At 45.7% G+C, this 25,349-nt stretch overlaps 1 protein-coding gene across 5 annotated transcripts in view; it reads left to right on the top strand.

The window, feature by feature from the left end:
• The window catches only part of DAZAP1 (DAZ associated protein 1), a 46,032-nt gene extending 26,643 nt beyond the window's left edge, over nucleotides 1-19,389 (top strand). For 2 of the 5 annotated variants that reach the window (XM_077331428.1, XM_077331429.1), the window contains exons 7-12: nucleotides 4,471-4,553; nucleotides 7,820-7,973; nucleotides 9,223-9,252; nucleotides 10,317-10,457; nucleotides 10,684-10,866; nucleotides 18,266-19,389. In XM_077331428.1, the coding sequence (XP_077187543.1) occupies nucleotides 4,471-4,553; nucleotides 7,820-7,973; nucleotides 9,223-9,252; nucleotides 10,317-10,457; nucleotides 10,684-10,866; nucleotides 18,266-18,438 (764 nt within the window). In that variant the 3' untranslated portion in view covers nucleotides 18,439-19,389. Of the gene's footprint in view, nucleotides 1-4,470; nucleotides 4,554-7,819; nucleotides 7,974-9,222; nucleotides 9,253-10,316; nucleotides 10,458-10,683; nucleotides 10,867-14,712; nucleotides 14,803-18,265 lie in introns of all 5 variants that reach the window. The other 3 variants (XM_077331431.1, XM_077331432.1, XM_077331430.1) reach the window with 2 other exon arrangements.
• Nucleotides 19,390-25,349: the final 5,960 nt, after the last annotated feature.

Below are 25,349 nucleotides of genomic sequence, written 5' to 3'. Positions count from 1 at the left end.
GGCCAATTTTCCGGGTCAGTCTAGATATGATTTTACAACCTTTTTTTTGGAGGGGGGGGTCCAGTGACTGGAGTTGATATTCTTGGTTTCTGAACTCTTGTTGATGAACTGCTGCTTGAAAATTGCTTTGGCTAAGGATTTCTGCCATCGTCTGTTCTTGTGCCAAAGGGAAAACCGCAGTCCTCCATGTCTGTATAGGCTGACAAGCATGTCCTGTCCTCTTCAGTCCCAGGGAAGTAGCTGCTGTGTTGTCCAGCTTCCCATTGCCACCGTACCTTTCTGTTGACTCTCAGCAGTATTTCTTAAATGTTATCCATGTGAGTCGTGCCTGGCCACCTCATAGCATGTTGAACATGCTGGAAAACAGTTTGCCATCTGGACTCTTCCACTCCTCCTCCTCCTCCTCCTCCTCCTCCTCCTCCTCAACTCCATTATGTAAAGCGATATGTCAGTTCTTCACTTCATATTTATTAAGCTGTTAAGTCTTAGTTTTTATTTTTAATTTAGACATACGTTCTTAGTGGCATATTTAAGTGTTTCATAGTAAAAGTACAGTAAACATTAAGTTCTTTCTTTCCCCCCTCCTTTTTTTCTCTCTGTGAACTGTTTTGTGATTAATATCTTGTTAGATTTCTCCTCTCTAGGTGATAATTTTTCACAGAGGTACAGGCCATTTCCGCAAACCAAGGTGGGATCGGGCTTTGACTTTATTGGCGTGTAAACGAAGTTTCCATATTTGGGAAAGGGAACTGGGGGGACAGTTGATCTTATTTTGATGTTCTCATTCATTTTGCGACGGCTTTGCCCCGTTTCAACAGAACAATTCACTGGCAGTGCAAAGAGCTGCACCTTTGGGAGGGCGTAGGTGAGATTTGAAAATAAAATAGTGAAGGCAAACAGGAATGTGCTCCATTGGGCAAAACCTCTGCTTGGACTCTCTGAAGACCAAAATGTGATCATTTGAGTCAAATCCCCACACAGTCTTGCCCACTGACAAAGCAAGGGATTCTGAACACTCTTCTCTTGATGGTTCTTACATTATGGTTGTTTTGTCTGTTTCTTTTCTTTTTTAAAAGGCCTGCTTCACGCACAACTGCTATTACTCCTTGTGAATGGCCAACAGGAGAGAGAATGGCAGTCTGCCTTGGCAAATGTGAGCCAGAAAACAAACGCAGTGTTGGTGACTCTGCCCACAAATTCCATGTTGCAACTGGTGTGGGAGGTGCTTGTTTCCAAACATGGGCAGGGCTGCGGAAGAAGTCCAGCCTCGCTTGGAAGCCTGTGACATTCACCCTAGCTGGGAATGGTCCCATCATCAACCTGTGATTTCTCTTCACTTACCCCTAGCGCACATCTAAATGAGACCCTTGGTCAAAGAAGGTTCCTGCAGATTTTATCACTGGTCATGTCCATAACCAGCAAGCTTTCCTAGATGTAGATGTTGAGGGGACCCGTTCTTTACCCATTTCAGATAGCCAGGCGGAAGGCACACATATGGATAGTTTAAAGAAATGATTTCCAGCTAGGTTTAGTTAAATACTTCTGCTGCTCAAGGTCTCATTCTGTAAAATACTGTCAAGTGCCTGTGCAGTTTCTTCTTTCACTTTGGATCTGTTCATTCTCTCTCTCTTGTTGCCTTCGTTATTTTACTGCCCTACATAGGGTTAAGGAAGGTTTACACAGATTCCCTCCTTCTAGTGCCTTATTCCCCTTTTACTGGTAGGGCTGAGTGGTTAATGGCTGTTTTCAAGCTTGTTACTTAGTGCTTCCAAAACTAAATTGTGGCTTTAATCCAGGTGTCTTAAACCCTAATATTCTTTCTTCACCCAGCATGGGATTCTGAGGACTTGTGTTTCCCACTTTCCCTTGCAACAAAACCGTGAGGGCAGATTGGACTGGTAGTAACTTGCCCAAGACTGCCCCAGTGTGCTTTGCAAATTGAGCTTTGATCTCTTGGGACCGAGTCATTAACGTATTTTTCTGTGAACCTGAAGACTTCAGAAAGAGAGTTTAGAATTCTTGGATTCCTGCACAGTTTGCATATCTGCATTTGGAATGCAATTAAAAGCAGTTGAGTTCTCTTAAGTGAGCAGGAGGTGCTCCATTGACCACCTCAGTGATCCCTTTGAACACTTGGCTTTCTGTGGACTGTACCTTGAATGTGCCACGTATCAGCCAAAACTCTTCAAGCACATAAGCACAGTGTGCCCTGCCAAGGTGAAACCTTTGCATTCTGGCTTGCTCTATAAATAAATACTTTAATGGCAGCAAAAAATTGATTTGAAAAGACAGTTGGTGTGGTGAAGGGGTTTTGGTATTATTTTGCCTTCAAATTACAGCTGACTGATGATTCTGTGGAATTTTCCAGGCCAGCAAAGTTTGGAGGTAGTTTGCCATTGCCTACCTCCATTTCACAACCCTGGAGTTTCTTGCTGGTCTCCCACCCAAACAGTAACCAGGGCTAACTCTGCTTAACTTCCAAGATCGAACATGATCAGGCTAGCCCTAGCTATCTCAGGCCAGTACAGGTTAGCAGGAAGCAAATAAGAGGTTTGATCCAGTGAAAGAATTCACAAGGAGTTGATTGAGCAGATTGTTGCCCATAGTCCCAAAGTAGCTGTTATTTCTCAAAAGATTTTGTCAGGAGTCTAGCAAGCAAAACACATCACGGTGCTGGAGAAGGTCTTTGTTCATATTCTACTGATGTAGGCCAGGACATCATTTTTCATGATTTCTTTGTAGTTATTGAAGGCCTCACCCTTCGCCTGCAGCACCTTTGGCTTTAGGGGCACGGTTCCAACCTGAGAGAGGAGTTGCAGGAGAAAGCTGCTTGGGGAAGGCAAGGAAAGATCTGTTCCACTAGCACCTTCTGTGAAAGTTTCCAGGAGGCCAGACCCAGTTGCTGCAGCCAAGGCCACTTTCCCAATCTCCTTCACTGGCACCTTCTCCTATCAGTAGCCAAAGAAGTGTATGTTCAGATACAACATTTTTCTGCCATTTTAAATCTGCAGATGGTTTGCTTTTGCATTTTAGACTTTTGTAAGCCTTTTTACACCATATTCATTGCTGGCTTCCAGTTAAAGAACAGTTAGTTCCAAGGCCAACACATTTTAAAAATGTCTTCCTGTATCATACAGTGTTTCCCAGATAAACGGTCACATGTCATTAGAACCCAGGAGTCATAAACCATCCCTCCCAGTCACCTCCAACAATCGCATATGGACTTACTGTTAGATATTTGGAAAATAATGTAAAGATTGCCACCACTGATTTTATGTTTCTATCTCTGTGTATACGTTTTTAAAGATTTCTATTTAGTTGATGGATGTTGAGGGTTCTCCCATGTTCTTTTTTCCATGTTCTTTTAAAAGACAGACATTTAAAAATGGGTTTTCACATCTTATCTAGGTTTAGGTGCTTTTTTTAAAATTCTTTGTTTTCTTGCCACCCCTTTCCTGTTCCATTGAAAAAGAAAACCGAACGTCTCCTGGAAAGGTCAATCTGTTGAAACATTTTCTTGAGGATTCCCCACCCCAACCTTTAGGTTTTGGAATTAAGTCTTTCTTAATACCTCAGCATTGCTCAGGTGAAGAACGGCCCATCCTTTTGCTTGAAATTCCTTCTCCCTTCAGATCATTGTATTCAGACGTTCTTTTGGCCATTTCAGACTTGACAACTTCGTTTATACTGCCAGCCTCTTGCATGTAGGAGGTGCTTTTTAAAAGTCGTCCCCCCAATCAATTTATTTTTTGTTTAATTTGTTTCTTACTCTTGTTGCTGAAAGCAGAACTTTGACTTGCTGCGATCTGTTTTGGCCTGTATCTTTGTGTCTTTAGATTTGAATCTCTTCTCTATGCTAAGGCTCCATGAGCTTACCCAACCTTGTTGGGTAAGCTTAGAGAGACACTAACTGTTACAGAGACTGTATCTTTTTTTCCTGTTGAACGCTTTAGAGCAATAAATGGCTGCTGTCAGCACTAGCTGCAAAGCAAAATGCTAACCAAGGGGGAAATCTTGGGTTTCAGAATGTCACTTTCTGCCCTGGCACTGTGTTCCCTTGGTATGATCAGCCTCTAAGTTTAATAGAAAAGAACGGCTGCTTTGGAGCGGGGTGTGTCTGTGTTTGCATCAACAAATGGAGCTCTGTAGCACTCAGCAATTTAACTGTTTTGCTGTTCTGCACAGATCCGGCTTTGGGGTTAGTTTTGGGTTCTTTAAACATTTATTGCCAAGGCACAAGGAATACTTAAAGCTCCTAAACATGTATCTGGCTATGCCTCTCCAACCCCTGGCTTTGCCTCTCCAACCAAAAAATACATCCTGTCCAGAAAATTGGATTTCTGGGCATCTGCCCCCTCCCTGTCACCTGAAACCCTCGCTCGAACCCTTGGTCCGCCCCTAATACTGTTCATCATCCTGTTTTGTGTCACAACACCCTGCTACCTTGATTCACTCTTCGTCGTTGGCTAGGTTTTGGATTTATTACTTTCGAGGACGAACAATCAGTGGACCAGGCTGTCAACATGCATTTTCACGACATCATGGGCAAAAAAGTGTGTAGTTGTAGTTTTATTTTACCTTAAGACAAAGCTGAGGCTTGGGGCAACTGGCAATTTGGTTGGCGAATATTACTTGGTAATTTGGGGTGGGGGCAATATTGGTTGGAAAGTGCTGAAGGGAAAAGAATCCTCCAAGATAAAGCCAAATCTGAAGACTTCTAATGAGTCTGCTTTAGCTTAATAGACCACACGTTTTCTGCCAGGCCTTGGATACAGAAAGGTCCTTCCAAAGACCTGGTTATTAAGAAGATTCCATGTTTCCAGGTTCTGTGGAATCACATGAAAGTCTTACGACTGTCAGCAAAACTGCATTCTTGCACAACTATCCCTCTTGCCCCCTCTGTGTGCCCCAACAGAGAGCGGGTTGCCTTCTTGCTTGGGAGCGCACTTGGTTTGTAGGAGAACCGACAAAAGCTATGTCCAGTAGGGCCGATTGGTGCCATGCACAACTGGGAAGTACCATGGTATGATGGACCCCCTTCCTTATTCTGTGCAAAATCAGTCAGTGCTTCAGCAGAAAGTACCCAAAGGGCTCCATGAAATTTTAAGAGTGTACTTCAGTTTCAGTGAAGCGTCTAGAACACTTCCTTCATTGGTTCGGCATAACCTTTATAATGTCTCCATCTGTGTGGCTGCCTCCATGTGAACAAAAGTGAGTGGTACTCCCGTAAGTCCCTTACTTTCTGTTTTGTTCACACATGCTTTGTGTTCAGGAATGGGCCACTTCGCTCTCCCAACACACACATCCACACAAGAGGCAAGCCAAGAAGTCGATGTGAATGGGCAGGGCAGGAAGGGCTTGTGAAATGCCAGTGAAATCTCCACGTTGCCGAAGGCTCAGTTTCCCATTACCACTCCTTCAGATGCGTGTTCCATATTTCGGGATGGCTGGGGGTGGGGGGGTGAGGAGGGTGGCGGTGGCCGGAGTAGGAAAGCTGCGTGCTTACGGTGGCCTTTTTGAGAAGGCTAAATTTGAGCAAGCTTGACAGAGCATCATGAAGGAATGGTTTTAAACAAAAAAAATTGGGTCACTTACTGTGAGACTTTGATACGAATCCACATGGTCTTTTATAGCTAATAGTATTTTTTTAACCACAGAACAGTTAAGTGACCTTTGGTGGTTGTCATCTTCATACTGTGTTGTCAGCACTTAAGATGCAAGATGGGTGGGAGGGCTGTGCCTTCTTCCTCTCACCTTGGAGCCAAGCTTTCCCCTGAGAAAGCAAGCTGGGAGAAGAGGAGGACGAGGCCCGAGCAGTACCAGAAAGCAGCCTCTGCCTTTAAATTGCCCCAGCTTCTGCAGCCATCCAGTTTTGCATGGTGCAAACAGTAACAGCAGCTGTCACAGCAGGGTTGGAATTTTTAAAAGATTTTACTGATTTATTTTTTGCCCAAAGTCCTGCCTCCATTTAAGTTTCCTTCCCTTGTTTTTTTTCCTGATTGGAGCCTCTCAATTGGAGCCTGATTGGAGCCTGCGAATTTTGCAACGAGCACTAGAAACTTGATTTTCAAAAATAAAGGCTTGTAGTAAGTCCCCCAAGAGCTCTGGAAAATGTCTCCCATGAGGTTCTAGTTAATATTGAAGTGGTCAGTGTAATTTAAGCTGAATATTCCTCCGTGTCAGGAAAGGAGAGCTTGGGTTCCCCTGGTGGTACTTCAGTGCTAAATTGCGTTCAGTGGCTGTTGGCACCAGTTTAGAATACCCAGCAGAGCCACCGTTTAAAGTGACAGAACACACCAGGTAGGATTTCAGGACATCTTGGAGCTAGGTAATCGACCTTCGTGTCAGTTTCGGAAGCCCCGTATTGCAGTTGACTCTGGCCTAGAAGTCATGCCAAAACAGAGTCAGATTGCAACAAACTGAACGCTGCCATAGGGATTTCAGCCAGTCTTAAGGAAGCTGAGCAAGAATAATGTTTAATGTGTATTGCTGCAGCCTCTGGAAACAGCTCTTGGATCTAAGGTTTTCTGATGCATGACAGTCCTGAGGTTCTGTTTGCCAGGTGGAGTCCAAATTGGCATCTCATCTCCTTGTAATGTCACTTTCTAAAACACTGCCACCATCTGGGGAATTTCTGGAACAATCCTACCTGCAAAGCAGCTTCTGGAGCCTTAATTTTCTGCTGGCCTTGCTTTGTAAAGAGCAGCCAGGTTGCATGAGTGCATGAGAGCCCCTTGATCTGAGCAGGTTGATTTCTGTTGAGGATGATCTCAGTCATCTCCTCGATTCAGGTCTACTTGCTGCACCTCGTGTATCTGGACTATGGCCTCAACCCTGATTTGGTTAAGTGTAGTGGAGACAAACCAAATTATTGCAAGCTTTAATTGAATAGATTTAGATGTAAAATTGTATGTTTTTTGAGCAGTGGATGAGAAGCCCATTTTAAGTAGACCAGGCACTCTTATTGACCGTGGAGCTCTGGTGTATGTTCTCTTGAAGGAAATTTGTCCCCTTATTTACAAAATAACCCCCCCCCCCAGACTTAACACAGTATGAAGGTTTTGCTTCTTATTGACTCAACTGTCCATTTTTTTATTACCTGCATGTTTGTTTACTTTTTCGTTAGATGTAATGTAAGGTTCTCTTATCACATCCATTCCTTCTGACATTGTTTGAGTTAATTGAGGTTCTTTAAGCGTTAGCCTGGGGAAGGTAAGTCTCTCTTCCACTAGACTTTTAAATTTTAAAAAGACACTTAAGTTTTTTTAATAGATTTTTTAAAGAGAGAAACAAAAAACCAAATGTGTGTTTCTCAGGTATGAACAGAGCTGAAATTGCAGTTTTAGAAGTGGTGGATTTCAGTCCTAAATTCCATCACTTTCTTCATTTAAACTCCACCAACCACCACCATGAAAAAGGCCTGGCTCGTGCCTTCTTTTCCCATGATCTCTTCTGCTTTACCGGTGAAAACGTTGACCCTGTGAGGCAAGATGTTAAGAGCTGCAAATCAAGATGCCACTGCTGCTAAACTAGCAAATGAAATGATTTATTTCAGTGGAAGACAGATCTTGCGAAGAGGGCCTGTTTTGCCCAAGTGTCCTGTGAAATGAAGCTTCTTGAAATGGCTCTGGTGTCCATGGTACCTGAGAAACATTTACTTAAAAAAAAAAAAGTGTCCTTAAATAAGAGTGTAATATCTTTTTAAGTACTTAGCCATAAGTTATAAAGTGCTAAGTGGAAGTTTTGGGCGTTTGAGTCAGGGATGAGTGGGGCAGTGGACCGCACAGCCTCCCTTCTGAGCACCGGTCTCTTTGTTTAGGTGGAGGTGAAGCGGGCCGAGCCACGAGATAGCAAAAGCCAGACTCCGGGGCCGACAGGCACCAGCCAGTGGGGAAGCCGGATCATGCCAAGTGCTGCCAATGGCTGGGCAGGGCAGCCTCCACCTACCTGGCAGCAAGGCTATGGGCCTCAAGGTACCTCTTTCCAGTCCACAGAGGGGTCCTGGGTTGACTTTTCAAGACCGACTCCCAGTGATGGTTTTAAAGCACTGTTTTAGATTTCAGACTGGCCCCTGTGACTTCTTTCACTTATCGGTCCAATTCAGTCTTCCCTGTTCCCAGGATGGTGGATGGAGTGCATGCGCCCACCTCCTCCCACCATGCTCCAGGCAAGCAGCCGAACATGCTGTAGCCGTCAGTTGTTCTGTATGTCCTGTCCTTGCCTTTGTCGGTCGCTTGCCCACTAGCAACGGACAAAATTAGTTGGGACAGCATCTTTTATTTATACACTCTGATATTAATATTGAAATACTTATAAATAGGTACACCCCAGCCTGGTTAGAGAATTATGTCTGCATTGCACGATGTGACCATAACCAATGCCCATGATGTGGAGGAAGCAATTCTAGAGAATGCAGTAGTTTTCCTCACTGGATACTGGAAACCCTGTCCACTGTGAAACGTTTACGGCCAGTGGCTTCTGTTGTTCTTTGCACTGGACAAAGTGCTGCCATCCTTAGCCGAGTAGGATATTAACTTGGTTGTTGCTGAGAAAGTGGATTGTAGCATCACTTTAAGCCCTAAAACTTTAAAAGAAAAGATTCAGTGAGTAGCCGTGTTGGTCTGAAGGAGCACAATAAAATCAGAGTCCAGGAGCACCTTTAAGACCAACAAAGATTTATTCAAGGCGTGAGCTTTCGAGTGCAAGCACTCTTCCTCAGACTAGGAACTCTTTACATGACAGGGAATATATATAGGGTATATATTCCCTGTCATGTAAGAAGATCATAGTCTGACAAAGGGTGCTTGCACTCGAAAGCTCACGCCTTGAATAAATCTTTGTTGGTCTTAAAGGTGCCACTGGACTCTTATTTTAAAAGAAAAGTTAACCTTTGTTACTTTCTGTATACATGGAAAAAGCATGGGAACACCCTGCCTCTTACTTGGTTGGTGGTCTTTAACCTTTTGAGCTGCAGGTTTTTGATCTGTCCACTGCATCTCACACAAGGCTTTTACCATCTCAAAAGTCCCCTGAAGCTTTGGCCAACCATGAGGATGGAATGCCTCACTTCAGAATAATGGTGTGTAAAGCGAATAATTTTCCCAACTATTTGTTGGCATTCCCACAGCCCTCATGAGAAGGTGAGGGGGCACAACACCTACACTGTTGATGAAGCAAGTAGAGTAAGTTGACATGGTCTCTTTGCCTTCTCTCCCCCCTCAGGTATGTGGGTACCAGCAGGACAAGCACTCGGTAAGTGTGTTATGAGCCTTGAAGATCCTTGGGCTGGAATTAATTTTGCAAAGCGAAATGATCAGCATTGTGATTCTTGTGAGGCTGTGAAGAATTATGTCCCAGTGTTCTTAAACTACAGTCCCCAGAACTCTGAATTCTACAGGTTACTCTCTTGCAATTTTTTTTTTGGGGGGGGGGCAGTATTAATCCCAGAGGACAGTAAGAGCCAACTTCTTGTAATAATTAAGAGCAATGTTTTCTAATCTGGAGACCCAAGTTTGATTCTCCACTCCTCCTCCACATGCAGCCAGCTGGGAGACTTTGGGCTAGTCACAGACCTGTTAGAGCAGTTCTGTCAGAGCTCTCTCAGCCTCATCTACCTCACAAGGTGTCTGTTGTGGGGAGAGGAAAGGAAAGCCACTTTGAGACTCTTTCAAGTAGTAAACAGCAAGCTATAAAAACCAACTCTTCAGTATGTAGAACATTATACGCTTGCTTTTTAATGAATACAATTGTTGTTACATGCGAAGTTGTGTCTGACCCAATGCTACCCCATGGACAATGATCCTCCAGGCCTTCCTGTCCTCTACCATTCCCCGGAGTCCATTTAAGTTTGCACCTACTGCTTCAGTGACTCCATCCAGCCACCTCATTCTCTGTCGTCCCCTTCTTCTTTTGCCCTCGATCGCTCCCAGCATTAGGCTCTTCTCCAGGGAGTCCCTCCTTCTCATGAATACAATACTGTGTAATAATTTTGGTTGCATGGCCAATGAAAACAAAATGTTTGTGGCAATTTAAAATTGTGACCAGATGATTCTCAAAACACATTTTGCCCATAATTCTATGCATTTGATACAACCAACTCCCAAAACAATGCAAAAAATCCCATAGAAGCTTTCCGCCTGGCCTTTTGCTGATGGAAGGGCCATAAATTACTGCATGCCTGAGCTGAAAATTCTTAAGCAATAAAATGCTATAATAAATGTAGTTCATGATGTAGTAAGGAGTGTTCCTCATGGCCTGATTTTGGCCAAGGTCACTAGCCTCTGTTTTAGACTTCTGCTTCTTGATTTTCCACCCAGGTGGGTATGGGCCCCCCCCGCCAGGCCGAGGAGCGCCACCACCACCGCCACCTTTTACCTCATACATCGTCTCAACACCTCCAGGAGGATTCCCACCCCCACAGGGCTTCCCACAGGGATATGGCACTCCTCCACCCTTCAGTAAGTATTCCTGGCTGTTGCAGGCCAAGGATGCCCTGTGTGTGTTGGTGCATGCATGCACAGGTTCTGATTTGCTCTCCTGATCAGGAGAGCAGGGATGTGGGAAGAGTTCTCGAGGGCATCCGTTCCCTGATTGCACCTCCGTTGAACAAATAGCTTAGTGCAGACCCGTATGGAGCCCTTTCTGCCCTAGAGTGAATGTGCTCTCTCCTGTTTCCCCTCTCAGGCTTTGGATATGGTGCTCCGCCTCCGCCGCCTGACCAGTTTGCCCCTCCTGGCGTTCCTCCACCGCCCGCCACCCCTGGGGCAACACCACTAGCTTTCCCTCCGCCCCCACCACCATCTCAGCCAACTCAGGACATGAGCAAGCCACCGACCGGCCAACCAGAATTCCCCTATAGTCAGTTTGGTAAGTGTTTGGTGTAGAATCTGTTGGTCTTGGACTCTCCTCCCCGTGTTTTCTGCTTCCCTTTTATTGATCAAAAGGACCGGGGGTGGGGGTGGTTTGCATGCAGGTACCATAGAATGTTCCTTGCTCTTTGGCAAAAGATTTCCAAAACATTACTATCGGAAATCGTCATCCTTCCGCCTTTGGGAAAGATGTTTCCTTGGGATAGAAATACTTGGCTTGTGGTGGTCATCACTGTTAAAGTGCAAGCTGACCCTTGACAACTTTTTCAAACAAGACTGCTTTCATGGGGACAAAATACCCATCTGTTAGTAAACCATACAGCATGTCAGCTGCAATTCAGGTCAAATTGGGGAATACTGAACGGGTGCTGTTAACCCTGAAGAACTTGGGGGGCAGGAGATGAATCTAACTGAATTGCTGGAAGCCATGTTCCAGGCCTGAAAGAGGGACTGATGACTCAATAATTTTATTTTAAAAATTTAAACAAATGCAGGAGAACTGATTTGCAAACTGAGTTGGCCAGTGGAAGTTCACTTAACTTTCTTTGGATTGTAACTGCAAATCGTTGGCTTGTTTGGCCTTCACACAGAATTTCCAGCATCCAAAACTTGATTTCTTAAAGGTTATGTTTTAGATTTACTGGGAGGTTAGTTTCTGCTGTCTTTGACCCAGGTCCCAGCACACTTTGTCCCTTTGTCTGTTTTCCCTCTAGGTAGCTAATTCTGTCATATGCTGATCATCTAGGAGATGCTCCAGGAGTTAAGCTAGCAGCTACTGGCTTCATCCTCAGATGCTCTGAGGCTTGCTTCTGGAGAGGTTTTACACCTCCATCTTTTTCTCTAGTTATGTGACGAAGTACGTTTAGCTTGCTGTCTAATTGTAGAGGCATTGGCGGTTCAAAGCATTTTGAAGGCCATGTTATCCTTGGAAGTATGAGAACTTGTGTCAGGATAGCTTTAAGGCATTTATGCTCTTATTTATAGTACTGCATTGGACTCTACCTTTTTGGGGGGGGATCCCCAAGGTCATCAACCTTCTGCCAAAACGGGCTATTACCGTAATATCCCCAACAAGTGGATATCCAGTCAGTATTTAAAACCCCCCAAGGGCGAAGAATGCGCTACCTCACAAGATAGACTATTCCAGTGATGAGTACACCTTACTGTTAGGAAGTTCTTCCTGACATATAGACAAAACCTCCTTTTCTGTAGTTTATATCCATTAGCCTGGGCGTAGTCATCCAACATAATTGAAAACATATCCACCCCGGCTTCTGTTTGACATCCCTTTGGTTATTGGGAGGTGCCAATCATTCCACCTCTTCTCCAACATAAGAATTCCCAGCCCCTTTCATCCTCTCCTTAAAGGGCGTGGGGTGCAGACTTCTTACAAACCTTGTTGCCCTGCACGGAACTCTTTCCAACGTATTGATATCCTTCCTAAGCTGTGGTACCTAGATGTGGTCTAACCAAAGTGATGGACAGTGGGACCAGTACCACACATGACGTTGAAATGCACTTCTGCTAACGCAACATGAATTCAGCTCAGTCTTCTTTCCTGCTGCATCATGCTGCTGGCTTGTATTAAGCCTCTGACCCACTAAAATCCCCAAATTCTTTCCACGGGTTGCACTATCAAGCCAGGTTTCATCCACCCAATATTTATATCACTGATATTTACTACCCATCCAATACTTGACATTTCCCCCCTTTTATACTTCATTTTATTTGCTTGGGCCCAATCCTCCAGAGCCCAGCCTAGCCTGACATCATCATATTTCGGAAAGCTAAGCAGGGTCAGCTTTGGCTAGCATTTGGATAGGAGACTACCAAGGGATTTCAGGGCCACGGCACAGAGGCGGGCAATGGCAAAACCACCTCTGAACAACTTTTGCCTTGAAAACCTCAACATGGGCTGCCATAAGTCAAACATGACTTGACAGCAAAAATAAATAATAATAATAATAATAGAAAGTCATCCTATCCAAGTCCAGCTGCATCTTTTTTCTGTCCTCCATAGTACCAGCTACCCCACCCAGTTCAGTATTCTCCACAACCGTGATAAGCACATTCTTAATTGTAAAGAATTAGGTTGACATTGAAGGAAGAGAGGCGTAGCAAAACAGATTTCTGCTCTCATTTTGGAAGTAAGGTGGATATGAGCCCCTGGGGCATATATAGCATTCATCTCCAAGCAGGTGTGGAAATCACTTTTAATTAGCTATGTGTGGTATCTTGGTTACTGGTTCCCAGATGTTTTTAATGTATTTGGGACCCATCAATCCCTAAAGGCCTGCCTCTCCCACGCTCGCACCCCAGTCCCCAGAGTTTCTGCCATTCTTCATTCCCAGAGACCCAGACTGCTCTGTGTGCCTAAGGGGGGCACAGATTCTCTGCAAGGAAAACCCAGATAGATAGGGACAGAAGTCTAGTGGCCATTGTGACAAGGTTTTGATTGCTTGAGTTGCCTTCTTGCACAGTTCCAGCCACAGGAGTTTGGAAATGTGAATGGCAGAATAGTTGGGGGAAGTAAAGAAGAAGCTCTTTGCCGTCTTTCTCCAAGCAGGAGTTGTTGGACATTGTTCCTCAAGGGAAAGGTTTTTTGACTTGGCTGACTTCTTGCACCCAAACAATCCACAGCTGATTTGAGTGCTGTTGCTGGCTGTGGAATGTTGTTTGAATTGTGTGTGCTTTCCAAGAGGTTTTCTGTTAGCAAAATTCCTGGTAGTGTAGGGGAACTGTTGAAGGAGATGCGGAAAAGTATTCTCAGTCTTGAGGTGCTAATCCAAGTACTGCAAGGTGGGACAGGGCTCTTTATAAAATTTTCTGCTTGTGATAGAGGAGACTTATTGAATTGATTGTTTACTTCATTGTCAGTTCTAAACAGTTTGAAGATGGAGTGATAGAAAAAGGGGTCTGGCAGTTAAGGTGATGTTACACTTTTGGTCTTAAAGGAACGGTCTCTCTCTCTCTCCTGCCTGCCCACAAATTTGGATTGCAAACTGTGTCTCTGTACAGGCCTCTGATTTCCAGAAGAGTCTTAAAGGCATTCTTAAGACTGTGCTGGTCAGGATTATACAAACATTTGGGGAGGTGCCTTCCTTGTTCATTTACCTTTTCTCATGTTAAAAGCTGCTGTAGTTCAACAACTGAGGCCTCAGAACTGCAGAAGTTTTTCTTTACATTTGGAAGTTTGTTCCTCAGGACTTCCTGTGGCCTGATGCTAGCACTTTCCAGAATGCTTGTTGAGAGAAAGGCAAAGGGAAAAAAATACAGAGGGAATGCGGAAAACAAATCTGGTGTGCTAAATCTTGCTGCCTAGCATGTCCTCCTAAGAATTAAACTGCAAAGCCTTTCTTGAATTCTTCAAGATAAGGCACTATAAGGGAACTGAAGTTAGATTGCCCTTTGAACTGGAAAGGCTCGATACTCCAGATTGGAATGGTTCAGTACTTGGCCAGTTCAACGTCCAAATCTTTTTTGCCTGCTGATTTAAGATTATACTACAAGTTTCAAAGAATTCTTGCTTTTCATGTCACTCATCTGGTGTGAAGCAGTATTATATGAGCAGGGCTGTCTTTTCTCTTCCGCACGTTTTAAACTTTAACATGCATAGCTGTTAAGATTTCAAAATGGGACTTATAGACATTGCTGAAATGATTCTGGTGCCTAACAGACCCTTGGGCAGTGCCTTCGAAATGCTGCCGGTCCTTTTTCAGCTAGGGTGAACATATGCACTGCATTTGTGGGTAAGTCTCCCTCATCCTTTCCAAGAGAATTATAGGTTTTGTGCCAGGGCTCTCTTGGGGGTTTAGTCACCCTGGTTTCCTCCATTTCTTACCAGGGCTGGGTACCTATTCTCAAGACCCTTCAGGCTTCGGGCCAATTCTTTGTTTACACACTTATGGTCAGGCTGAGAAGTGAGTTACCCTAGGTAGGTGGAGCCTCTTTACACCAAATCCTCTTGCTTGTAATCTCTGTGTATTGAAGGGATTGGGGAGGGCTGGAGGGAGAAGTAACCTTGTTTTTCTTGCAGGTGGTCCCCCTCTTAAGAGGCAGGTGGGGAGATGATTGCCCTTGACTTCTTGCCTTCAGTCCTTGGTCCTTATTCAAAGAATTCTACTCTCCTGTGCCATGAGCAGATGCTTGATAGTAACATTCAGCACCAGAAAATATGGGCTGAGGTTTCCTGTCCTCACTTACTCATTTTCTGTTCATTCTGGACAGACTCAATATATGAGAGTTAGCTTCTTGCCTCTGACCCCCACCCCAATTTCTTTTTTATGTGAAGGGTACCCCAAAGCTCTTCCTTGATGTGCTCAGGTTGAGAGGAAGCTCCCATCCTCTTGCGGAGACACCCTGGAAAAGGCGAAGCAGCACGGAGTCAGATAATTGCTGTGAACTTAGGGTGGTTTGCTTCTCTCTACAAGAGAGTTCACACACCTGCTCTGCCCTCAATAAAAGGAGGGGAGATTGTTAAATTGCACCAACTCTTTGCATCTTTTTTTTACCTTGCCTAGGTATTAGGCCTAGTTAGATTTTATCTTTTAAAAAAGCTGGCACAAACTCCTTACACCTCACATCAGAACTTATACTTCAATGGCTTCCTCCCTGAAAGGACAGCAATTGCTGCAGCCTCCCGCTGCAGTTTAAGGAGAACTGAGACAACTTTGGGGAGGTCTACATTTGCTGCTGACACTGTTTAGGCCACAATATGGGAAGAGTCAGTCAAGTTATATGGGGGGGGGGGGAGATAAATTTGACTATACAATTTAAACCTGCCCAAGATAGATGGAGAGGGGATACTAAAACACATAACTCCTGCAGCTTTGCCTTTCCCTGCCTGCCTCTAGCCGAGTACCACAACAAGGAAATATTCCTTTTCTATTAAAAAAAAATGTAATCACTGCCTTAGTCGCAGCAGATGGAATATTATCCCTAGATTTATGGGCACGTGGCTAACAAAGTGGAATTCCTTCTTCACCCGCAAACCTGTAGTGAAAGAATTGTGAAATCCAAAGGTCTTTTGACCCTCGCTTGCAGAGTTGTCCAAAAGCAGCAGAATTGTTGGGTGGCATTCCTGTGCCGGGGAGTGGGAGGGTGACCTCATGTACTAACAGTATAATGTTAAAAAAATGTTAATTTTCTATCCTGGTGGCTGTTGTAGGTTCAGGGAGAGACCCTCTCTTTCTCACTCTCCCTCTGGGTGTGGGTGTGTGTGTGCGCACGTGTATGTTGGATGTGCTTGATGGGCAAGGAGTTGACTTGCTGCTTGCAGGCAGTTAGTTTTTTATATATAAACCTTTATTGGCATAACAATAAGAGGCAAGTACAGCCACGCAGAGTAAAATTATAACAGAGTAAAATAAGCTAATATTATAGACTAAAATACAGTAAAATCAGCTGATTAAAACATCTTAATTCTGGCTCGATAAACAGCCATTAAAAATTCAGATACACACAATGTGGTCTCTGCAGAAAGATCATTAAGCAGAAACTGGAGCGTAGCTTCATCATTTACTAGACCTCTGGGACGAAGTAGAGGATCCAGAAGTTTTCTGCGAAGACTCACATGAAGTTCACAATCTAAAATAATTTGTGAGGTTGAATCGGGACAGTTCGCAGAACACGGACACAATCTTTCCCTCCTTGGGACATGCTGGTATCTTCCTGCAAGGACGCTTGAGGGAAGGCAACTCATTCTTGCCAGCATGAAAACTCTACGAAGGGCTGGACTAGTAAGATTATAAAAATGATTAACAATTTCCCCTTGATTTAATTGAATCCCCAGAGCAGCAGGAGAACATACACAGGGTTGTGCTGGAAACATTTTGGACTGTTCGGCCACCACTAATCTTTGTTTCAGTTAGTTGCTTCACCATAGTAGGGAGCCATCCCTGGAGGTGAAGAGGGACCAGGCCTTGCTGTTTCCCCTGGGCAGGCAGCATTGGCCAGTCATACCACGAGCATGTTGGTGGAATGGGCAAAGGGTAGTTTTGCAAGTTAATGGGAACACAGGCGTTTCTTGTAGCACCTTCCACGGTAATGGGGAGAGGAGGAGGCCCATGGTACTTTAAGACCCAGGCAGTGCTGAGGGAGATCTGCATCCCTTCAACCTTTTACGCAACCCACCAAGATGGCTAGAGGTCAGGAGATGCCCTGTGGAAAATGCATTGTAGACATGCATGTGTAAAATTCTGACACGCTCTTCTGCAGATACGAGTTATAGTCTACTTCCAATAGAGACATCAAGACAAGCACAAAATCAAGTTTTGAGGCTGTTGTTGTCCATGGTTCAATCCCTCAGGGTGGTCTTGCCACTTTGGAGCTACTGCTTCTGGACTGGTCTGAATCCAGGTCTGCTTGCTTCATGGATTTTTGTGCCATCCAAGTGGAAGGAATGAACCCCCCTGACCCCGGTTGTCCCACCCTGATTGAGAAGGCTCTAAAGCGACTGAGTTGGTTTCCATAAAATTCCTGTAGAAACAAGTTGGCCGATACTTTTGTGGGCAAGGAATCTCCTTACTGTCAGCCCTCCTTTTCGACAGACAGGAGACCTGGTGGTATCCCTGCTCCCAGAACAGGAGTCATGATTGTGAACAGATCTTCTGCCACAAAAATGGCGGGTCAATCAAATCTCCAATCAGAAGGCTTGCTGGGCAAAATCCCTATCTGGCCTCACCGGCTTTCTGCAAATCTTTGGCTGGCACTCCATTGGGGACCCCTGGCTCAGGGACTCAGTGTTGGGGGTAGGTAGCAGGCTTCCTGGCAGCCCCCATGTGAAAGTTTTCTCCATCGTGCTAGCCTAGCTACACAGGTCGTCCAAAGGATGTTGCTTGGGTGGGTATTCATAGATCTGGAATGTCTATCACAGTTACCCTTGATACAAGCCAGGTTTCAATTTGAACAGGCAAAATTTTGTTAATAGCTATCAAGATAAGCCCTAGTCCAACTTTGCAGCCGCTCTTTCTCTTTTGATTTGGGAGAGGATCCATGAATAACACTATACTTTGGCTGGGGGTAGGAAGCATGGCAGCCCTTCCTCTTTTTGGGGGGGTCGGGGGGCTGCTTTTCTTGCTCGATCATATTGTGTCAAACCATTTTACAAAGGAGTGCTGTTATAAGAACCTGGCAAACCAGAACACTTTGGCACACTTGCGAATAAGAAATGAGCTGGTAAATGTTAGGACTGGGCGTCTCCTTTGCCCTAACTCCTTGGTCCTGTCCATCACAAACAGAACAAAATGTAAAAGTGGCACCTAATGCCTCAAGCGTCCAGGGCTCTTTGTGCAAATACCAAACTCTGCAGAAACATGAAGAATTGTGCTTGATGTTCTGAGTGGAAGAGATGCTCACTTTCTATCTCCTCCTCCCCCCCCCCTTTGTTTCCTTTCTAGGGTATGGACAAGACTTGAGTGGTTTTGGACAAGGCTTCTCCGATCCCAGCCAGCAGCCCCCCTCCTATGGAGGCCCTTCTGTACCACCTTCAAGTGGGCCGCCCACAGGGGGCAGTGGTTTTGGCCGCGGACAGAACCATAATGTTCAAGGTTTTCACCCCTACCGACGCTAGCACCACCCGCCTAGAAATCAGGGAGTTCTGTCCAGAGCAGGATATCTGGTACCAGCTGAACCCAGGAATCCTAGACTTCTGAACTTGTGACAATCACCTACTTGCCGGAGGGAAGAAAAAAACAAGCCACAAATGTAACATCTGGGGGGGTGTTGGGGGGGAGGAGGTGGAGGAAGCTTTTGAGAACAAAGCTGTGGGTGATGTTTGGACTGCAGTTTTTAATTTTTCCCCCTTTCTCTAACCCATCAGCACAAATAAAGAGAGTGTCACTGGTTCAAACTACAGGGTTTTAAAAACGTCTTCAGCTTTAATTAAAAACTTCAGGTTTCTTTCTCTGTTTTTTTGGTTGGAAAATCCCCCCCACCCCACCCCGAGCCTTTGTTTTACCATATATTGTAAACTTTATGTTTAAAGAAGAAGAAAAAATATATACATTTACAGATTGTGAGATTTTTAAGAGAAATTTTTCTACTATGTATGCTGGCTTATTTTTAATTTTAAAAAAGAAAAAAAACCCAGGGTTTTCCCATTAGCGCTGCTTCAGACGGAAGCAAGGGTCAGCTTCCAGCCTCCTTTGCTGGGGTGGTTGGGCCAGAAACTCTGGGAGTTAAAAAAAAAAAAAAAAGGAATCTACTGTGTGTGTTGTGTTTCTTTTATTTTGTTCTGTTTTGATTTTTGTTATGAGTTTCTGAGCTGGTAACAGCACAGAGGCAGAATTGTTCAAAAGGCACAGTGTCACCTCCGAAGCACAGCGTTTCAATCTGGGCTTCAGATTCTTTTTAAAAAAATCCTTTTAGGATGTGGATTTCATTAAGGGGTTAATGGAGGCCTTGCGAAGATGTAGATTTCCCTCAGGCAAAAACTTAAAAATAAAATTGGTGCATTTTGCACCAACCAGTAATTTACCCCTGGTTTGAATAAAGAGAAGTACATTTGGATTAGAAACACAAACTTGTCTCCACTTTCCTTTTTTGTACAAAGCGCTTGCCTTCCTCGTGTCTTAAGAGGCTGACTGCATTGTCAGTCCAAGTGTGCATCATTGGCCACTGCATGTTGGAAGCCAGCCTGGTCTAGTGATCAACAGCAGAGGCTTATAGTCTGGAGAGCCGGGTTGGATTTCCCACACCTCAGCTGCATTCAACAAGCTGGGTGACTTTGGGCTATCACAGTCCTGTGAGAACTGTTCTCAGCAGTTCTGTCAGAGCTCTCAGCCTCACCTACCTCACAGGGCGTCTGTTGTGGGGCAAGGAAGGAAGGGTGATTGAGTCTTCTTTGGGTAGTGAAAAGCAGGGCATAAAACTAACTTCTTTCTCTGTTCTGTACTTCTTATCCCCATGAAGCCTACACATGAGAAATACTGCTGCAGACCCCTTGAAACGTCTTTAGCTTGGAGAGCCATGGGCTCCTTGAATCAGGTTTCTTGTTTGACTATACAAAGTGGTTCCCATTAAGCCATCGTCATCGTGGCTTAGCTGTTTCCCAAAGTACCTGTGATATGTCAGCAGGCACAGCTTTGAAATGCCTGAAGTGGAATGAAGCCATTTGGAAAAGAGGCCACTGTAGCGAATTCTAAAAAACAATAATTAAAATGACTGTGCCTCAGGCTCCCTGCTCCACTGGTAACAAAGCCTGGAGTTTTTGAAGTGGGCTTACAGGAGTGAAGCAGGGTCCCCATTGGCCACTCTTTGAGGCTGTTGTGGCTCTGGCTTTACCCATAACAGGAGCACCAGTAAATTGTGAACGATGCAGCTGGTGAACTGGGAGCAGACGTGGGCCGAGGTCTGCCTTGCTTCTGTTGCTATCTGCTCAGGGTGTCCTTTGCACCAAGCCACGGCTGTTTTTAACCTTTCAAGAAGGTTGATGTGTTTGTACTTGTGCAGGTTTCTTCTCAAGGTTGATGTGGTGTATTCCATAGAGATAGGTCAAGATGGGTAGCCGTGTTAGTCAAGAAAGAACAAGAGTTCTGTCGCACAATAAAGACCAGCAAATTTTGTGGCAGGGTAGGAGCTTTCATGAGTCACTTCTTCAGCTACATGAACAGTTACTCATGAAAGTAGTCTTCAAGGTTTTACTGGACTCTTGTTCTTTTCTACTCTACAGCCAGACTAACACAGCTATGCATCGTGCTCTGTTTTCAAGAAAGTTGTGAAGGAAAATCTGATTCATTTCTGGGTTAAAGTCTCTGTTGATGGCCAAAGGGAGAAGATGGAGGACTGGGTCAAGGTAGCAGAGCTATTTGTTAGGGGGTGGGAATGGGGCTGAGGTTTCCCTTCTTGATTCGATAGGCTAGTTCCTCTTTGGAGGGCGGGGGTGGTGCATCATGGAACTGATCTTTCAGAGACATAGTTTTGGAAGGGGCCATCTAGTCCAACCCCCTGTTCAATGAAAAGACCATCTTAGGCAGCTGATTTCACTGCTGAACTATTATGACTGAATCCCCCTGCTATCTAGCTGGTACTGTTCTACACGTAGCTGAAACGGGGATTAAACTACAAGTAAAACTTTATAGGCTAGATATCAGGAAAAAAAATTCACAGTCAGAGTAGTTCAGCAGTGGAATAGGCTGCCTAAGGAGGTGGTGAGCTCCCCCTCACTGGCAGTCTTCAAGCAAAGGTTGGATACACACTTTTCTTGGATGCTTTAGGATGCTTAGGGCTGATCCTGCGTTGAGCAGGGGGTTGGACTAGATGGCCTGGATGGCCCCTTCCAACTCTGTGATTCTATGATTCTAACCCATGACCGCAGGTCCCATCTTCTGCTGCCAACAGGAACCTTTCCCTGCCCTCCTCTAAGTGACAAACTTTCAGATACTTAGGGAGCCATCCTGTCCCCTCTCCACCTCCTCTTCTCCAGGCTGGACAATCCCAAGTCCCTCAGGGCTCCAGGTGGGGTCCAAACAAAGAGGTATGGACTAGGACATCTTGCAATTTTAATATGATGCCTCTGTTGATACAGCCCAAGACTGCATTTACCACTGCATCACGCTACCTGCTCATATTTCGCATACAGTCCACAAGTGCCCCAAGATCTCGTTCACGCACACTGCTACGTAGAGGTGTATCTTCCATTTAATATGCATGCTTATTTTTGGAACCTAAATGTAGAACTCTGTGCTTCTCCTTATCCAATTGCATTGCGTTGTCATTTGCCCACTTTTCCGGCATGTTCAGATCTTCTGGGGAATTTGCTACTCCTTCCAATTTGGTGTCAAATTTGAGCATCCATCCCAGTTTACAGGTTATTGATAAAAGTGTACTGATCAAGTACCAAGCCCTGTGACATCTCCCTCCAGGCTAATGAAACGCCAGCAAGAAGTTCTCTTTTTGGCGCGGTTCTCTAAGCAACTTAAGACTTCCTTCCCTTCCCCTGACAGACACCCTGTGAGAAAGGTGGGGCTGAGAGAGCTCTGGGAGAACAGTGACACTCCCAGGGTCACCCAACAGGCTTCCCTTGGATGAAGAGTTCCCTGGATTACTGCTTGACCCTCTGAACCACTCGACCATGCTGTCTACACCACTACGAGGAGGTCCTGGGTTGCCGTACAGGAGCAGGCAATGGCAAACCACCGTTGTTAGACACTTTTATTGACAGCTCCACGGGGGCTCTCCGTAAGTCAGCTGTGGCTTCTACCACCTCCATCATCCTGGTGCCTGTTTCCAGCCCTTCTTCCCCACCCCCCTCAAGATCTTGTTTTTAGTAAGAAGTCATGACTATTTGGGAAGCCCATGGAAGACACGTTAGACAAGCATAAAGCGCAACATGACTGCCAAAGTGTGATGGTCCAAGGACAGGACTGGGATAGAATGTGGTGCATTCTAGGTGTGCGTTCCTGAGCCCTGCTGGATTCTGATGGACCATTGGTCCATCTAGTCCACCATCCTGTCTCACGAGGTGGCCAACCAGTTCCTCTGGAGGGCCACCACCAGGGCACTGAGTCTGAGGCCTTCCTAAGAACATAAGAGGAGCCCTGTTGGATCAGACCAGCCTCTTGTCTGCCATTTTCATAAATTGACATTACGGACGGTGCTCTCTCTTCCCCCAAATTCCTGGGCTGAGGCAGCATGAAAATAAAAGTGGAAGGATAGGGCAGCCGTATATATCCTGATAAGAGGAAAAGATGCTGCTCAGCCAAGAAGGAAGAAGATAATGGAGGGGAAGTCCGGCATCTGAGTCAGGAACAGGCTAGATCATCATAGCAAGATTCCCTACTTGCTTTCATCCCTCAAGGGCTGCCTTTAGTCTGCTGTGGGTCCTTTCATAGAATCATAAGGGCTTCTGCGGCTGGGAAGGAAGAGGCCAGATTTTCAAGGGTCTTCTCTCGGAAACCTGTAGCTTCACAGACTGTCAGGATCTTGGGAGTGGCCTTTAATGCCTCACATACTCTGGAGGCACAGGACACAAAAGGATTTTTCCCCTGTGCCAGGTGAAGCTACTAACACCCTACCTGGCTTATCCACCGTGATCCTCACTGTAACTCGTTGTAACTTGCCTTCCCTTATCCCTGATCCAGAAGTTACTGTTGGTCCATAACGCAGCTGCATGGGCCCTATCTGGGAGAGCACATATATAACAAGCTCTCCAATAGCGACCCTGACTACTAATCAAGTTCTAGGTGAGGTTTGTTGGTTTTAACCTTCAAGGCCTGCTTATGCAGTCTGGGACTTGTGTCCCTGAGGAACTGCCTCTTCAAATACATCCCCAAAAGGATTCTCTGGCCAGTCAGCTCCAACCAGCTGGCAATCCCTGGCCCCAGAGAGGTGCGTTTGGGCCTTTTCTGCCCTGGCACCAACCTGGGGAAGACGTGAGGTGTGATCCTCACCGATAAGGTGACTAGATTGTCCCAGGACATCTGGGGGCACCTGGCAAATAGTACTTATGCTGAAATTAAATACTATTATTGAAATTAAATACTATTTTTGTGTTCTATGAAAATTTTCGTTGTTCCATATAGACCCCCCCGGTCAATGGTGTCCCGCTTTACCAATGTTAAAATCTGGTCACCTTCCTCACGGAGCCCCACAGACGAAAGCAGTGAAGCTCAAGGCAGCAAAACTGAAAGGGTTCCATTGCTAAATGTCAGATGGTAAACCGTTTTATTTTGGTAGAAGTTCCTATTGTTAAAAACATTATCAATTCACCTCCAGGTGCTTATTTTATTATATGGTTGTATGAAAGTGCCCAATGTCAACTGCCCTGAGCTGCAAGGGAGGGTGGTATATTCAATAAAATAAATAAATTTAAATGAAGTCGGCACTCTTCCACCAGGCATTTGGTTGAGGCCAGGGATTGCCATCACTACCTAATAGCCCCCCCCCCGGCCAACCTGCCCCCTGGTAGCCTCCATTTGTGCCTGGCCAGTAACTGGACAATGGCCAGGTACATAGAGGCTGCAGAGTTAGGATGTTGGTTTGAATGTATTTTAAACTTGAATGTTATACGGTTTTAATTAAATTCTTCTTCTAAATTGATGCACATGTAAACCCATGTAAGTGTCGCCCCAAGGCCATTCAGAGGGGGGTGACCTATCAATAAAAAGACGAGCAAGATCGGTGGTCATTAGTCTGCCTAGAGCAGCAGCAGAAGAAAAAGAGGTGGTTCTTATATGCCGCTTTTCCCTACCCGAAGGAGGCTCAAAGTGGCTTCCAATCGCCTTCCCTTCCTCTCCCCACAACAGACACCCTGTGGGGTGGGTGAGGCTGAGAGAGCCCTGAGATGACTGAAGAAGAAGAAGAGTTGGTTATTAGATGCCGCTTTTCTTTACCTGAAGGAGGCTCAGAGCGGCTGACATTCTCCTTCCCTTTCCTCTCCCCACAACAGACACCCTGTGGGGTGGTGAGGCTGAGAGAGCGCTGATATCACTGCTCGGTCAGAACAGTTTTATCAGTGCCGTGGTGAGCCCAAGGTCACCCAGCTAGTTGCATGTGGGGAAGTGCAGAATCGAACCTGGCATGCCGGATAGAAGTCCGCACTCCTAACCACTGCACCAAACTGACTCTCAGCAGAAAAGAGCCAGAGTCCAGCAGCACCGTGAAGACAAACCAAAGGTGGCTGGGGAGGGGCTCCCCTGAGTCCCAAAGGCTTCAGATAGAGCAAGAGGGGCGAAGTGCTTGTCTGTGTGCAGCGGCAGAAGGGAGCAAGCGTCCCTGAAAGACTCAGCAAGAACCGTCTGAGTCCAATAGGCTAGCGATCCCCAACCTGTGGGCTTCGACTAATTGGAGGTGGGCCCCGAAGGACGCCTTCTCCCACCCACCCCCGGCCCTTTACTTCACCCCCCCCCCCAGCCCTTTACAACACACTTCATTGTTGTGGCATGTCTGTCTCTTATTTTGAAGGGATGTTTAAACATTACCATAGCGATCAGAGAGCGTTAGGGCAGTGGTTGAGAGTAGAGGAGTAAACTACCCCCTCCACCACCGGGCCATAGTAAAAGGCATTGAGTGGTCCCTGGCGTTGGGTGGTCCCCGGTGATAAAAAGGTTGGGGACCACTGCAATAGGCCCTTGGGGAACAGTGGTTTAAAGTGTGCCTAGGGAGAAAGGGCCCGGACAGCATGAAACATGGTGAGTCATCCAGGTGCCGTTGGGATCAGACGGTTCTGCCGCTTCAGAACAACCTGGTGGCCCCCCTGAATCTAACCAGATCTGTGTGTGGGGTGGGTGGGAAGAGTGTTCATGAGTCACTACTCGTTGGTTTATTAATTATTATATTTATTCATTGCATTTATAGCCCGCTGTGCTCAGACACTGGCTCCAGATGCCCATGGACTACAATTCGCTGGCAGGGGCTCATGGGAATTGTAGTCCACGGGCCTCTGGAGGGCCGCAGTTGGACTCCCCCCGAATAACGGGGTGCGCAGGGACTGCGGAAGGCCACAAATCGGGTTAGGCGCGAGGGGTCTCCTGGGCTCTTTGG

Source organism: Paroedura picta, chromosome 4 (genome assembly GCF_049243985.1).
Source record: "Paroedura picta isolate Pp20150507F chromosome 4, Ppicta_v3.0, whole genome shotgun sequence".
NCBI classification, from domain to species: Eukaryota; Metazoa; Chordata; class Lepidosauria; order Squamata; family Gekkonidae; genus Paroedura; species Paroedura picta.
This window is presented reverse-complemented; position numbering and strand designations above follow the sequence as displayed.